The sequence below is a fragment of the Diceros bicornis genome, chromosome 23 (genome assembly GCF_020826845.1).
Source record: "Diceros bicornis minor isolate mBicDic1 chromosome 23, mDicBic1.mat.cur, whole genome shotgun sequence".
Lineage (NCBI taxonomy): Eukaryota > Metazoa > Chordata > Mammalia > Perissodactyla > Rhinocerotidae > Diceros > Diceros bicornis.
The window spans coordinates 43,105,847-43,122,941 of record NC_080762.1 but is presented as its reverse complement, the minus strand read 5'-3'; the positions used below and the strand labels follow the sequence as shown (position 1 = coordinate 43,122,941).

The window sequence follows — 17,095 nt, the reverse complement described above, 5'->3', positions numbered from 1 at the left end:
ATTTTTGAAGCTGTGCTTTGGGGTACCTTTCAAAAGCTGAACATATCCATGAACCCCAATCTCAAAGAAGTAGACATCCTTTTATATTCTTTAAGAAATAAAGGCGAGGTGCCGGCCTGGTGGTGCAAGCAGTTAAGTGCACGCGCTCTGCTGCGGCGGCCTGGGGTTCGCTGATTCAGATCCCGGGGGCGCACCGACGCACCACTTGGCAAGCCATGCTGTGGCGGTGTCCCATATAAAGTAGAGGAAGATGGGCATGGATGTTAGCCCAGGGTCAGTCTTCCTCAGCAAAAAAAAAAAAAAAAAAAAAGAGGATTGGCAGATGTTAGCTCAGGGCCGATCCTCCTCACAAAAAAAAAAAGAAAGAAAGAAAGAAAGAAAGGTGAAATGATCCAGAAAATGAGGTATTAAGGCTTGGAACCAGATCTAGGTTCTAAATTTAGCCCATTCAGTGTCTAGGATAAATATGTATATATGAAAGCAGTCTAGGCTCAATTTAAAAAAAAGAACCATATAATAAACATTTTGATGCTTACTGGATATCTTAAGAATTGTTAAATCTAGGTTATAAGAATATGGGAGTTTTAAAAATACTATTCTATTTTTCTAATGTTTGAAATTTTTCACATTAAAAAGAAAAATTTTAAATAAAATAAAGTGAAATGATAACAAATTAGTTGATGACTAATAAAGAAATATAGTTCAAGATTCTATAAACATTTTCTAAAGGTGGTAATGATTAAAATTTAAACCATATTTTCCTCAACTTTAACCAATAAATACACCTTATATAAAGATGGCCAACAGGTGAAATAATAAGAAAGCTAGAATTTAAGGAGGCAATGTGAAGAAGGGACACTTTAATAGAAGGTAACCGGCTAGTATCCCGTTTTCCTTAGATCTATCTTGTTCCCATTTCTCTATCTCCCCTTCTCCTTCTAACACACAATATATACACACTGCTAATGTTCTATACCACACCCCTCACTCCAACACACACCCCCGTCTGCCCCATTACTACAACCACCACCACCTGAAAACTCTCACCTTTATGATCTATTCTTCCCAGAGACAATCCTGGACGAAGATTATGGCTGATAATCTGAATTAAATCTTCACGGCTTATGCTCTGAGGGCACCATATTTCTGTAAACCGATTTCTTAAGGCAGGAGACAGCTACAAAGAACATAAACTCCAGTGTGAATTTAATACTTATGAGGAAAGCTAGAAAACAAATCCTTGGAAAGAATGTTAGCCGTGAGTCTGGCAAGTACCAGATGCTTCTTTTATTACCTCTACTACTAGATACAATTTATTGAAGACCTATCAGTCCTGGTTCCCTCCATATGTCATCTCATTAATCTCCACCACACTCCCCAAGTCAGCATTACCATCACTCTCTATTTAATGATGGTACAGAACTTCAAGGTCTTATAGAGTAAGTGATACAAGTAGGATTCCAGCCCCAGTAGGTGACTCCCCAACCTGAACTCTTTCTCCTGAGCAAAGGCCCTTCCCTTTACTTTACTTTCAGTTACATAAGCGCTATCTTCTTATAGGGCAGAGCTGTCTGAAGTAGAAGGAGAAAACTTCTTTTCTTTTTCTTTTCTGTGGCTCAGAGGGAGTGAAATTATAAGGAGATATATATTTTCTCTCCGTATAACAACGAACTGTTTAGTCCCTGCAGTCTTAGGGCCTTTGCCCTCAGTCTGGATTCCTCTGACCCTTCCCCTCAGTCAGTTAACCCCATTCACAAATGTCTGCAATATGACATGCTTGTAATTATTAGTTCATCATCACTTTCCTTTTACTTGATGATACACTCCATCCCTCATCTACCTGGCCAACCACAGCAGGAACAGGACCAATGCCTGTAGTCAGGAACAGCTCAATACAGACCCAGTGAATGTGTGATGTTCCTCATCACCCTCCTAGACAAGCAGTGCCTCTGGTCTTTGGGATCCTACCTCACTCCGCTTGTTACGCATACAAAACCAAAAAGTAGCTTTCCCTTAGGTAAAAGTTGGCAATCTTAGTCTAAGAAAAACTTAAACTAACCTGATGAAATCAAATCCTTCTGTGCTATTTCCACTTGCCAAGGAAGCAGTTTTCCTATTTTGTTTGAAACTGTGATGTATTTTATTTCTTTTCTTCAAAAAATTTCTTGAAGTAGTGATAATCTTTGTTGTTTTTTTTGGTGAGGAAGATCAGCCCTCAGTTAACATCTGTTTCCAATCTTCCTCCCTTTGCTTGAGGAAGACTGTCGCTGAGCTAACATCTATGCCAATCCTCCACTACCCTGCATGTGGGATGCCACCACAGCACGGCTGACGAGTAGAGTACGATCGTGCCCGGGATCCAAACTTGAGAATCCCGAGCCACCGAAGCAAAGCGCAAACTTAAACACTACGCCACTGCGCCAGCCCCAATAATCTTTCTTCTTATGCTACTGAGGAAAATTAGGCCCAAAATATCATGTTCACATTTCAAGCACCCACCAAGTTACCAAGAATCTAATTGCTTTCATTTCCGATCAACCTTTGTTTCTTCTCATCATCCCCGACCTATTACCACACTACCCTTTTCCTAACTTTAACAGACCAGGATTCCACACACAGTGAAGACTTCACAGAGAGGCCTCACTAGGCTGAAAGTCACGGGGTTTGAGGTGTTGGATTCTGGCTGGATCCTAACACCACCCTCTGACCAGAAGGAACCACCTCTGCCCTTTCCTTTACCAACAGTCTGCAAGTCACCCACATAACCCCTGAAAGAGCAGATATCATCTGTAAAACCAGAAGACGTTCCTGGCTGCGACTTGTCACTTTAAAATCATATAAAGCCACAGTCGTATTTAAGAGATTAGATTCCAGAAGCAGAGCTCAAGACTAAATTTCAGTTTCAACTTTTCTCATCCATGAAACTAGTATAATAACTTTCACGCAGAGCTCTTGCAAGAATTTGTTATGGTAACATATATAAAGAGTGACTGAAACGATGAGATTTCGGGCACATACACAAACTGAGGCAATGAATAAGGAAATGTTTTATCTGTTAGAATTATTTTTCAACCTTATAATGACTCTAAAATATCTTTTTGGAGTTTTAACTTTTACCCAATTTTTACCCAACATAAAATTCCAAATGCATTTTTACATACTGTACTTGTAAGTGCCGGTGAGCTAAGGTCAAAAAGTAGAAAACAATTATGCTTCAAGAACATAGTTTTACCTCTTTTTTTCCAAAGTCGCCCCCAGGGTTCATGGTTGCTAAGATACGGAATTTTTTCCCAGCGGTCAACAGTTCTACCTCATTATCCTTGTCCTCTAGGCTGCCTTTTTCAGCTAATACCAGAGACTTTTCCACTTCAAGGACACTAAAAGACAGAGAAATTAGAGAATATAAGACTAGAGAAGGCTTACGTATTCTATTTTGTGGTCTTCAATGTTCTTGAAACAGAAAAACCAGTTACCTCCTCTGCTGTTTGCCACCACAAACTTTAAAATGACTCATTATCCCAATCCCCGTGTAAGGAACAATATTTCCCATCAAAAAAAAAATTTATTTTTCCACTTACGCGCTATCTTAATAGGCATTTGCTTTAAAAATGAGTGTCCTGGGAGCCGGCCCCATGGCTTAGCGGTTAAGTGCGCGCGCTCCGCTACTGGCGGCCCGGGTTCGGATCCCAGGCGCGCACCGACGCACCGCTTCTCCAGCCATGTTGAGGCGGCATCCCACATACAGCAACTAGAAGGATGTGCAACTATGACATACAACTATCTACTGGGGCTTTGGGGGAAAAAAAGGAGGAGGATTGGCAATAGATGTTAGCTCAGAGCCGGTCTTCCTCAGCAAAAAGAGGAGGATTAGCATGGATGTTAGCTCAGGGCTGATCTTCCTCACAAATAAAATTAAAAATAAAAATAAAAATGAGTGTCCTGCATGCAAATGTTCATAACAGCATTATTCATAAAAGTAGAAACAACCCAACTACCATCGAGTGGTGAATGGATAAAAAAATATGGTATATCTACACGATGGAATACTACTAGGAATAAAAAGTAACAAAAAACTGATATAGAGTACAACATGGAGGAACCACAAAACATTAATGCAAAGTGAAGAAGAGACTATTTCTATGAAATGCCCTGAAAAGACAAATCTAGAGCACAACAGAAGATTAGAAGTTGCCTGGAGCAGGAGGTGGCTTCAGAAATCAACTGTAAATGGGCAGGAGGAATCCTACGGGGATAAGGGAAATGTTGCAAAACTGGATCGTGGTGGTCGCAAAACTCAGTAAATTTACTAAAACTCGTTGAATTATACATTTAAAATGGGTACATTTTATGATATATAAATTATACTTGAATGAAGAGAGAAAAACAGATATACATCAAGATTCATATTGGTTTGAGGTTTTGAGAGGCCTTACGGCAGTAACATCTAGAATTCTGATTCTAGTTTTTTCAAAAAAATTAGGATAGTGGCCATATAATTTGCCTTAAAAAAGAATTTTAACTTCAGCTTATTAGTTTTAGCCCTGCCACCTCACAGTCCCATCTTTCTGATTATTGACAGGAAAACTAGGTCTCTTAAAGGAGACCCTGAATGCTAAAGCCAGAAAAAGCAGAGACATTATCATTTTCAGACATTTACTATGCACCTATGAAGACTATTACTGTGCATAAGAATCAATCTCTATAAAAACCAGACCAGCAAAAACATCAAACACAAGGCAAACCTCTCACGTATGTACCTGTTGAGTCTTTCCAGGACAGAGTCATCAGCCAGCGAGATCTCATCCAAGAGGAAAAAGCCGTCCTCCTTCATGGCCAGAACCAGAGGGCCATCATGCCACTCAAAGAGCTTTGATGTGTCAATTTCCTCCTACAATTGGGAAAAGAAGGGGGTGAAATTAAAGGGCAGGTGGCTCCACAAGACAATACACATGTAGCTACGCCAGAGTAAAGTGGTCATTCTGCAGAAAGTAACGGTCTAAGAACAAGGGACAGATCCTGCACAACGAGATGCTCGCGAACACTCGCTGCCAACTAATGAAAATCTGAAGATAGGATACATATCAAACCTGGAATCAAAAACCCCACCATGAACAAAACCCCATAGTTGACCCATGCTCAGAGCCAACTGCAGGTTTTTAAATGAATGAACACATCATCTGCAACTGAACAAACCTTGTCCTTTGGCTTCTGTCTCACCGGCCGCAGCCCCCCCAGGAAGTCGGACGTCTCCATGTGTAAGTGGCAGTTGACTGAGTATAATTTCTGATTTGCCAAGGCTGCAAACACCTGACAGATAGTAGTTTTCCCACACCTATTAGAGATACACACCAGATTAACGAGGAGCATGAATTCCAAATACACACCCACCAACACTCCAGTCAGCAAAAGAGGGGAGCCCTAGTGAGAGCCTCACTGTAGCAGCAGACACTGCTGGCCAACAGAGAACCTCTGCAGTCCTGGCTCAGGGCACCCTTCCCTCTCATATTCCTTATCCAGAATGGCACACACTGCATGAATTCCATCCTTTCTTACTTCTACCAACAACCACCAAGGGATGGGAAAGAAATTCAATCCTTATAGACTTTCAAGGGTCTCTAGCTCATCTACTGTTCTCTACACATCTATAGAATGAATGTCACTGTTTAAAAGAATTAAATAGGAAAAAAAAAGTCCTGGTGATGATGCAAGAAATCATTCTTTTCCACCACAAAGGTCTGAAGGCCCAGAGGAAAGTAACAGATCTCTTACTTGCTTCTTTAAAAAAAAAAAAAAAAAAAAAATGGGGGCCGGACCGGTGGCGCAAGCAGTTAAGTGCGCACGCTCCGCTGCAGCGGCCCGGGGTTCGCCAGTTCGGAACCCCGGGCGCGGACCGACGCACCGCTTGGCAGGCCATGCTGTGGCAGCGTCCCATATAAAGCGGAGGAAGACGGGCATGGATGTTAGCCCAGGGCCAGTCTTCCTCAGCAAAAAAAGAGGAGGATTGGCAGATGTTAGCACAGGGCTCATCTCACCAAAAAAAAAAAGAATGGAAGGAAAAAGAGGGAGGGAGGAAAGAAAAGGAAAAGAAAAAGCAAAGATTGCTTTCCTGAAGAGTCCTTCAGAGATAACTCAAATAATCCTACGGAATTGAACTGAACCCTCATAACAAGCTATTGTCACAAACTTTACCCGGTGTCTCCAACCAGCAGCACTGGTTCACCAAATTCCAACGCCCTTCCCACCAGCATTGCCAGTCTCCGCATGCCCTCAGTCCACACAATATGGCTGAACTTAGACTCCAATGTGGATATCTGAGTAGACAATTTACCTATCAAAGGTAGAATAAATATTTAGGTTCTAAATATTTATACTCTGAGTATAACTCAATTCATTCTCCTCTGAATATCTTGGCCTACTCACTCAGCAATTTTAGGACATTTTCTTTGGAGAAGAGGGATTGAGGACACAATTTTTTCTTGAAATGTTTTTCAAGGACTTCTTGAATCACATCAACCTCCTCCTGCTTCCTGACCCGGCCTGCCAGAAGCATAAAACCTTTAAAAAAAAAAAACGAGGGACCATCAGGTGTCAAGTGGCAATAGTAAGGATGCTGAAAATATGAAATAATAGCAACTCTCATTAGCTGTTGGTGGAGAGGAAATCTGAAGAACGACTTTGGAAAACTGGGAGAACCTACTACAACTAACCATATGCCTGCTCTATGCCCCAGCAACACGACTTCTAAGTAGACCCAAACACAATGAACACATATGTGCACCAAAAGACATATACACGAATGTTCAGAGCAGCTTTATTCATAATAGCTAAACAGTGGAAATGATACAAATGCCCATCAACAAGAGAATGGATAAACATATTATGGTATCTCCACATAATGGATTACAACACAATAATAGTAAAAACAGAATGAAGTCCTGATACACATAACAGCATTGCTGAATCTCACATTAGGTTGTGTGAAAAGAAGCCAGACCCAAAGACTGCATGCTACATGATACTCTTTAGATGAAACTTAAGCACAGGCAAAACCAATCAGTGGTGAAAGAGCAGTGGTTGCCTCCAGGGGAGGTAATACTGGCAAAAGCCATGAGGAAATCTACCAAGGTACTGGAAATATCCTAAATCTTGGCTTGGGTGGTGATTTACATGGGTACATACTTATGTAAAAATACATCAAGCTGTAACATGAAATAATAGAGCACTTCATCCACTTTACTAGATGTTATATCTCAATAAAAAAGTTTTTAAAAAATGTGTTCCTCCCTCTCTCCATTCTTTACCAGTAAAGAGAAGAATATAACTCTCACAGGTTAGTTTTATTTACTCTCCTTGCTTATTAATCATTCCATTAATGACTCATCAACACCTTTCAAATCAGAAGATTCTAAAATGCTTTCTATCCTATCATAGAGAGGAATATATAAATTCTTCCCATGAATTAAACCAAAATGAACAATCCTGAGTCTCAGATGACATAAGTGCCTTCTCTCAGAACTCTGATATTATCTGAACCATCAGTTTTCTGTATGTCTCTAAGGCACAAGTACGACTATCCATGGTCACCACATTGCAGATAAATGGTCCACGAAGACACCGCCAACCACCTGCCTAAACTCCTAAAAGCACTGTGCCCACATCCCGACTCCCACATGTGGCCATCTGAAGCAAAGAGTGAGAAAACCTTAGTAACCAAAACATTAGCAGAGAGACCTGCAGAAACAGAAGCACTTAAAAAGCAGCTGGGATTTGAGAGAGAAAGGCTCTGTTTCTGGAATACCTGGTAAAATGCATATACTGACCACAATTTGGGCAAGATTTGTTTTAACAAAAAGTTAGATATCTGATATAAGTTCACAGTTTGAGAGCATTTGATTGAGAGCATACCATTGTTGGCTAAATGCTGTAGCCAGTCATACTCCTTCTCGGTCTGTTCAGCCAATCTGTATCTTTCAGCCCATCGAAACAGATCCCGAAGGGTGATAAAGCCCTGCTTTCCAGCAAACACTGAAGAACTTCTGCGACAGGACTATTAAAGTACCAAAACAAATGAAAAAGGGCAATGGCAAGCATATACTACAACTTAAGTAAAATTTCTAACAAATTAAGCTCCCATAAAAATGATTCATTCCACTAAGATAATTTTTTTAAAAAAAATGTAAATGGACTATAATCATTTGAAGAAGTTCAAACTCATTTATAAAGAATATAAATAAACAATGGAATTGCATCTTATGCCATATAGAAAAAGGTTACAAAAAATAATACAAATGGTAGCAAAGATGCAGGAAAATTAATCCCATAATGTACACAGTAGAAGTAAGGGTGTTAATTATTATTAGCTTTCTAGAAAGTAATTTGACAGCATACAATTCTGATAAAGAACACTTTTAACCCCATAAAATAAAATAAATGGGATATTCAAAAAAATAAAAAGCAGGGGCCAGCCCTGTGGTGTAGTGGTTAAGTTCGCATGCTCTGCTTGGGCAGCCTGGGGTTTGCAGGTTCAGATCCCGGGCACAGAACTACACACCGCTCATCAAGCCATGCTGTGGCAGCGTCCCACATACAAAATAGAGGAAGACTGGCACAGATGTTAGCTCAGGGACAATTTTCCTCCAGCAAAACAGAGGAAGATTGGCAACAGATGTTAGCCCAGGGTCAATCTTCCTCACCAAAAAAAAAGACAACAAAACAACTATAGTTTTGCAGTTGACAAGGGAGAGCACATAAAAAGAGTCTCTTTAGTTGTGTCCATTCAAGGACTATAGCCATTTAAAAAACAAAAATTGCAGAGACCAGCCCGATGGTGTAGTGATTAAGTTCGTGCGCTTCACTTCGGCAGCCTGGGGTTCACAGGTTTGGATCCCAGGCGTGGACCTACGCACCGCTCACCAAGCCATGCTGTGGCGGCATCCCATATACAAAATAGAGAAAGCTGCGCAGATGTTAGCTCAGGGCTAATCTTCCTTAGCAAAAAGAGGAAGACTGGCAATGGATATTAGCTCAGTGCTCACCTTCCTCACCAAAAATAGAAAAAGAAAAATTGCAGTTTGTCAATGCCAAATCCCAACCTAAACAAAATGTTCCAATATTACCCACAAATAGAGAACTGTCATCATATACAGTCATGTGCTGCAAAACAACATTTTGGTCAACGACAGACTACATATACAACAGTGATTCCGTAAGATTAGTACCATCTAGCCTAGGTGTGTAGTAGGCCTAACGATGCATTTCTCAGAATGTACCCCCATCATTAAGCAACACATGAGTGTATACCTATCAAAAAAATTTTAATATGATATTAAATTGTTGATTTACAAAACAAAACCAAAAAATGGATATTAATAGAATGCCTGTTAAAGACAAGATCCTTACTCTGAATAAAATAAAGGATAGACTGCTGTTTCTACCTGAGAAAGCTGTCAAATTTTGATCACCTAATATAATCAACACATTCCACTTGAAACTAAGTTAAGTGAAGGAGAGATGAAATACCTGAAGATCCAGCATGACTTTAACCAACTTGCTGCAATAGGAAGGTGGCAAACTACACCGCTTGTGCAAGATTGTTTCCAACTCAGAACTAGGCAGTTCATCAAAGTGCAATTCCACAAACCGATTCCTGAAGGCTCTAGAAAGCATCTAGGAAACACACAGAAAAAACATGATAAAAAGGGCTTTTTCACCTAATTTCCAAAATGGAAGCTCTGCTATTCACCACAAAAAAGAAAAATCCTTCAAAAGCAGTAAAAATATCTCAGATTTACTACTCAATGTGGTAACAAATGGGAGTAAGGGGGTAAATGCTACACACCTTTCTGCCTCCATAAAGTCCTGGGGGATTCTGGGTAGCAAAAAGCATGAACCGAGGGTGTGCTTTAACAACTTCTTGTGTTTCTGTTATGAACAATTCACGGTTATCATCCAACAGTCTGTTCAGTGCCTCTAATACATCGGTAGGGGCCAAATTTAATTCATCTAAAATAATCCAGTAGCCCTTTCTCATAGCATCAATAAGAACACCTTGATGGAAATAAACATTGAGAATTAGTGCATAAATTAGTCCAAAGTTTTAAAAAATGTTATATTCAAATCAACAAATCCTAGATTATCATTAAATTTCAAAGCAAATTACTCTCTGCAGCTAGTCATGCCCCAAAATAATTTATGATGCTGAATATCAAGGAAGCACAATTTTCAATTAACATAGTCCTTTGTATTTCACATGGGGGGGAGTGAAGGGTGACAAATATCACATTTCCAACTTAATTTTTTTCCCCTGCAGTCTAAATTCATTTAAATCACCACATTCTCATATCTATTCTCAGGTTCCCTCTATTCAACACAGTTGAATATTCTTGAGTCTCTAGGAAATACAGTAGCAGTTCAACTGCACTCTTCAAAACTTGGCCCTAGTCCTGTGTACGGCTGACAACATTAGAGGGGCACAAAGGAAGCTGGACCCCCAGCCAATGCCCCTTAACCATCACGCAGCTCAGGGAGAAAGAAAAACCAGCTGTTAGGGCAGAGGTCCATGTGCCTCAACTGGAAACAATGCAGACTGCTTGGGGAAATGAGTCTAAAAGAATGGATACGTACACCCACAGAATGGAATAATACCCTACCTTCTTTAAACACAAGCTTCCCTGAGGAGTCAGATGTGTAACAACCAATATACTCCTGAATATCCGTGTGTTCGTGATTGTTAATACGCACACAGTGGTTACCAGTAGCTGCAGCCAGCCACCGGATCAGGCTTGTTTTACCAACTGATGTCTCTCCCTGAATCAGCACTGGATAGGTTCTTTAAACGATCAGCCAATAAAGTAATTTAAGAAAAAAAGAAACCAGAATTAATTCAACTGGTATTAAAAAAGAATGACTATATCATCTAACATCATCTTTATAAAAGAACATTGTTATATACCTACGCACTACTCATGGAACATTTCTTAAGCCCTGAGAAGTTTCTATGTAAAATGGTTCCTCAGAAAATATTGAGGAAAACAATTCTTACCTCTTGCACTATTTGTGAGAAACGGTAAGTGGGACTAGTTGTTACTCACTTAACAAATGATGAGCACTGAGTATTCATCAGCAAAATACTGAAAAGTAACCTTAAAGATGGCCAAAATAATCTGCATCCATATTGCTGCCACCAAAGATGCAACTAGAAACCATGCTTTGTGCAGGAGAAAAGTGACAGTACTGACTTTAGAAAGTAATTATTGACTTAGCCAATGAATAACAATAAAGCACTTTGAAAGTTAAGGAAGTAAGAGTGGAATGTCATCAACGTCTATGCTGGTAACACTTCAGAGCAGCGAGAGAAAAGGTCCACACACCCTGCAGAGACCACTCGGACTATATCTCTCAGGTTCAGCTTGACAGAAGATGTAAGAATGTATGTCTCATCTATTGTAGGTTCCTTGTCTCCCACTGAAATCCAGTAGCCTTCAACCTGGATAAGCCGACCTCCTTTTGGTTCTGGAATAGGCTGAAAGACACAAAAGTTAGAGAAATAACCACAGTCTCATTGCAACTATGGTATTCTCTTCAGAGTGGCATAAAGTAGGAAAAGAAGTTGTCACCAAGAATGCTGCCTTGTTTTGGATGCTTTCAACATTAAAATCCATGGATGAAATATGAAAATAAAATTAATTGGAGGAATGAGAACAAACTGATGACATGTATTGGTTTTAAAACTTGTAGGAGGGTTTGGGGAAAAAACTTAAATCAAAATAATTTCCCAGATACTTTATGATTTAGCTCTTTTCTCTCACCAACCAAAATTCTCACTCTAATTTAAGTATTTTGGTCAAAAAAAAGTAGTTCACATAAAACATATTCCCCAAAATAGGGCCAGTGTTGTACTGACGGACAGGGGCTTGGCATTATTACATTCTGAATCACATAGAAGACATTAAAAATAAAAGCCACCCTCCAGAGAAACTAATCTATAGAGGATAATAGGATAATATTGTGGATGATGGCATAATCCTTTGAAGACATAGTGGAAGTTATTAAGTTGATTTACACAAAATTGCCTTTTCTGTTGGGGTTTTTTTTTTTTTTTTTTTTGGTGAGGAAGATTAGCCTTGAGCTAACATCTGTTGCCAATCGTCCTCTTTTTGCTGAGGAAGACTGGCCCTGGGCTAATACCTGTGCTCATCTTCCTCTACTTTATATGTGGGACGCCGCCACAGCATGGCTTGATAAGTGGTGCGTAGGTCTGTGCCCGCAATCTGAACCCGCAAACCACGGGCCGCTGAAGCGGAGTGTGCAAACAGCCACTAAGACACCAGGCTGGCCCCCAAAACTGCCATTTTTATAAATCAAAAATGGTCAAATGGTAGTCAGATCCATAGCTACAGGAAAGTGCTCTTCTAAAACATTTAGTCTGCTGACTTGAAGCTATAATTCTATGTACTGTTTTTAAAGGTTTCTCAGTTGAGCCTAAGGAGCAGTGGGAAAAAAGGATCATTAAGCTTCCATCACGTGTAACCATAAGCAACACACACAAAAAATGAGCAAGTGGAGGAGAATGGTATTGGGATAATAATCAAAGCAAGCTGGAATCTTTTCTCAATGTTTTTATAGCTCATCAGAACTATATGAATATAATGTGTTACTTGTATAATTTTTAACAAGGGAAAAATATTGAATCCAAAGTAACCATAAGTCCCAATAACTCGTTCTTCCTAAAAAGCAGATAATAAACATATAAATAAGCCAGTTGATGAGCCAGTTTCTCTGAGCCTCTTTCAGTCCCATGCTATTCTGTAATTTCCTCTGTCGAACTGAAATGACTGTATATAATAGAAAAGAAAAAGAAATGCCCAACCATCAATCAGAAGGGAAATGAGTACATAAACTATGATGTAAGCATCCAATGAAATGCTGTGACCATTGGAAAGCATGTCACAGTGGTCTCTGGTAAAGACATAAAAATATATCCAGGATACAGTTAGGCTAAGAAAGGAAGCTATAGAACATTCTGATGAGATGGTCCCATTTATGTCATTTATATTAGCTATATATTAGAATTTACCTTGATAAATCTACACACACACACACATATCAGAATTTGACTATAAAAGAAAATAAAATATATATATATAATTTAGATGGAAAAAATATCTATAGGGTTTAAATCTCTAAAGAGTAGGATTACGGGGAATTTTCACTAAGACACCATCTAATGTTTAAATTTTTTGGAACAAACAGATTATTTTTCTAATTAGAAGTTTTGTAAAAAAAAAAAAAACCAAACAGCTGAAAGTTTGATAATTCAGCCTTGCAATTATGTTAAACAAGTCAAAAATCAAAAAAAAGAACATACCTGCTTCAGCAGACTTTTAACATTGCCAGAGAGAATGTGTTGACAAATGAGCTTCTGAACTATTGGGTGTGATGCCCTGTCAAGCTGTGTTAAGAAACCCAAACAAAAGCCCTAGAAAAAACACAAATATGCATAATACTAATTACCCTTCTGCAATAATAGGCCAACTTATATCAGGAATAAAATTCAACGTCTTGAGTGGTGTTGGTTCCCAGAACAACTTTCAAACAAGGTACGATGGTAGAAAAAGGGCAGGGTGGCTCTGGTATGAAATATTTTGGGCTAATCTGACTAAATGGAAAGCACACGCAAACCTGGCATATGCTTCCCCACTCCCCCTCTTCCCATGATAAGCCCATCCACCAAGCTCCCATCCAAGAAGAGACTTTAGAAAGACCTCATAGAGCGAGCGCTGGATGTTGCTACATGGATTGGAGGCTGCAAATCGCAGGGCCCTGCACAGCGTCCGAAGGCTGTAGTGAGGTTTATGGCCGGTCCCATCCACCAATTTTGTTCCAGAGTCTTTCCGCACGGCTGTGTAGAAGCTACAAAGAGGATACAGTTCATGTGATTTTATTAAGTAGTAAGTATTCATTATTTCGCTATTGTTCCCATTTCTCTACAAAACATCCAATAGCCACTTTTAGGCCAAGCTTACATACCACTTGCAATAGCATGCATTAAAACCTCTCAGACACTCTTTTTTGAATCTATATTTTTCACACTTGGAGGCTATCTTTCAAAATAATAAAATGAAGATCTATCGATTTCCTTTAGGATGGAAAGATGAGAGAGGTGAGAAACTTTTGATTCCTAATGAAAAGATAGTGAGGTATGAGAGGCCCTTAGCAAAAATATACTGAGTGCAAACACAGTGTTCCACAGTTGGCTCTATGATGAGGGGCAAATGAAGTCCTTGTGTAATCTATAATGGTGATGGATAAGCACATAGAAAACAAAAGTCATGGTGTTTTGAAAGGCTATGGATATGACTATAATCAACCATCACAAAATGTTTAAAAAGCGTGAAGATATGGTGTCCATCACTATTATCACTACCACACACTTTAGAAGTCCAGAAGATGACCAGATGGAAGAAGTTTCAGACGAAAACATGAAGTACAAGAAATTCAAAGATTCATGATCAGCTACCACAAGACCAAGAGCAACCAAATACGTGTCACATATGAAATTCAAGTTCTTGCCCCAATAGGATTTGGCTTGCCTCTTCGCAATCTAACTATACATTCTTTCTTTTGTAGAAAGAATCTACATTCCAGAAGTGGGTTTTTATAAATGGAACATCACTACTTGTACTATCAGCATTTTACAAGTGCCTCTGCTTTATAGCCACACTGTTTTCTCTCCAGCTTTTTGAATTTTAACTACACATATTTACACTTTATCCAAACATTCTTGGCTGTCAAAAGTGTTCCAATTTTAGGAGGTGGTGTGACAAACCATTTCAAAGCACTTTGACAAATGCTTTCTTGATTAATCTATTTAAAACAGGGCTCTAAGCCTTTATTTTCTAACCCCCATTTTGCTTTATATGTTTTCTTTACTTATCACAACCTAAAATTATAGTATATATCTCCTTACTTATTATCTTTACCTCTAAAATTAAAGTGACATGAGGAGAACCAGGAATTTGTCTGTCTTATTTACAGCTGTAGCCCTGGCACCTGGGCAATTCATAATTATTTGTATAAAAAATAAGGAACTACAAAATGCAAAGGAAAACGCTAATATGATCCTATTTCAAAACCTTTAGTACTGTACATTTCTTTCTTTTTTTTTTTTTTGTGAGGATGATCAGCCCTGAGCTAACATCCATGCCAATCCTCCTCTTTTTGCTGAGGAAGACCAGCTCTGAGCTAACGTCTATTGCCAATCCTCCTCCTTTTTCCCCTAAAGCCCCAGTAGATAGCTGTATGCCATAGTTGCACATCCTTCTAGTTGCTGTATGTGGGATGCGGCCTCAGCATGGCCGGAGAAGTGGTGCGTCGGTGCGCGCCCGGGATCCGAACCCGGGCCGCCAGAAGCGGAGCGCGCGCACTTAACCACTAAGCCACGGGCCGGCCCCAGTACTGTACACTTCTTTCTAGAGGACACAGAAAATTAACTAAGTGACACTCTGAAGATGACAGAATTTGTTTCTGCCAGAACCAGTACTAGAATTCACGTTGTCTGATACAAAAGATTGCACCCTTTCCACATGGTATGCAAAAAAACAGAGGAGGACTCAAATAAAAGCAGCAAGCCACATACCCACTCTATTCTTTATTCAACTAAGCCTCTATTAATTCCACACCTGACTCGATCAATTAAATCAAACTTTTCTTCCCCTACATCCCATATAGCTAGTATACAAACTGCAAAAAGTAACATTTCATCAAGACAGATCAAAACACAAGCCATGTGCATCTCCTGCAGGGATTCAAACTCTTAGCTATGAATACAGAAGTAAGTAGAAGAGCATCATCTAATTGTTTACATATTCTCATGGGATTCATAAGCTTTCTATGTAGTTTCCTTAGGAAAACCCAAGTGAGTTTATAAGGTTTCAACTTTAAAATAGAAATCTAAATAATAATCCTTCCATCAGTCTTCTCTAGTTAGAAACAAAAAAGAAAAGAAAGAAAAAGACATATGCATGAGCACACATTTTTAAGTTCAGAGAAGTTTATAAAAATGAGACACTACAGAGAACCTACTTTATGATTCCTTGCACTGTGCTCTTATTCACACTCAATCCTTTCAGATAATCCACAATAAGAATTTGTAAGTCTTCTTTACTTTCCAATTCTTCTACATAAAGTTCTGTGAACCTGTAAGACAATTATTACATAATTACCACTTTTTAGGAAATTAATACAGCTATTATGACAATAGAAAAATATAAAACAGATGAAGTTATGTAAACTCATTATAACTGCTTGTAGTGTGAAATATAAAAGCCTTTCAACTTGAGGTACATAACCAAATAAAATAAAATGTAACTGTTACCAAAAATCTATCATTATTACTTCTATGCAGTGAAGTCTTCTAGGTACAGTCCTTCCAAGAAATAGTTACAAAACTAAGACTTATTTAGGGGGCCGGCCCAGTGGCATAGTGGTTAAGTTCGTGCGCTCCGCTTCAGTAGCCAAGGATTCACAGGTTCAGATCCTGGGTGTGGACCTACACACGGCTCATAAAGCCGAGCTGTGGCAGTGTCCCACATATAAAACAGAGGATGTTAGCTCCACGGATGTTAGCTCAGGGCCAATCTTCCTCATCAAAAAAAAAAAAAAAAGACGTTTATCGTTATTTTCAGAAGGTGTTTTTGATCATAAGTATGTGTAACAAAAAATACTTGCAGTGACAACAAAAAAGCTCCCTCGTCATCAAAAATAAAATAGCTGGAGTAGAGGAAAATATGCACTTGTAGTTTATAAAATTTTCCTAAGAAGCTTTTATTACTTCTATAATGGGGGAAGAGATTTAATACAATTTTAACAATATTTTAAAACTCAAAATTCAACAAAAAGTTACCAACAGTAAATAAGATCATTTATCTTTTCCCAAATGCTACATACATAAAACACCAACAACTAAGTACTTTATTCATGTCAGTCAGTGCTTAAAGATGAAAACTGAACTTAAAAGGGCTTTTACACATCATTAGCCTCATCCAAGAGAACTCTGTTCCTAAAATGCACTTACACTGTTATATGCTATAGTGTT

General features: G+C 39.0%; 1 protein-coding gene across 2 annotated transcripts in view; it reads right to left on the bottom strand.

The window, feature by feature from the left end:
• MDN1 (midasin AAA ATPase 1) overlaps nt 1–17,095 on the bottom strand; it is a 173,539-nt gene that overhangs the window by 94,281 nt on the left and 62,163 nt on the right. For both annotated transcript variants that reach the window (XM_058566628.1, XM_058566629.1), the window contains 14 exons: nt 16,084–16,197; nt 13,764–13,911; nt 13,367–13,477; nt 11,370–11,521; nt 10,650–10,828; nt 9,839–10,047; nt 9,520–9,666; nt 7,906–8,047; nt 6,421–6,555; nt 6,190–6,328; nt 5,194–5,332; nt 4,758–4,888; nt 3,233–3,377; nt 1,048–1,177 (listed from right to left, as the gene is read on the bottom strand). In XM_058566628.1, the coding sequence (XP_058422611.1) occupies nt 1,048–1,177; nt 3,233–3,377; nt 4,758–4,888; nt 5,194–5,332; nt 6,190–6,328; nt 6,421–6,555; nt 7,906–8,047; nt 9,520–9,666; nt 9,839–10,047; nt 10,650–10,828; nt 11,370–11,521; nt 13,367–13,477; nt 13,764–13,911; nt 16,084–16,197 (2,021 nt within the window). The remainder of the gene's footprint in view (nt 1–1,047; nt 1,178–3,232; nt 3,378–4,757; nt 4,889–5,193; nt 5,333–6,189; nt 6,329–6,420; nt 6,556–7,905; nt 8,048–9,519; nt 9,667–9,838; nt 10,048–10,649; nt 10,829–11,369; nt 11,522–13,366; nt 13,478–13,763; nt 13,912–16,083; nt 16,198–17,095) is intronic.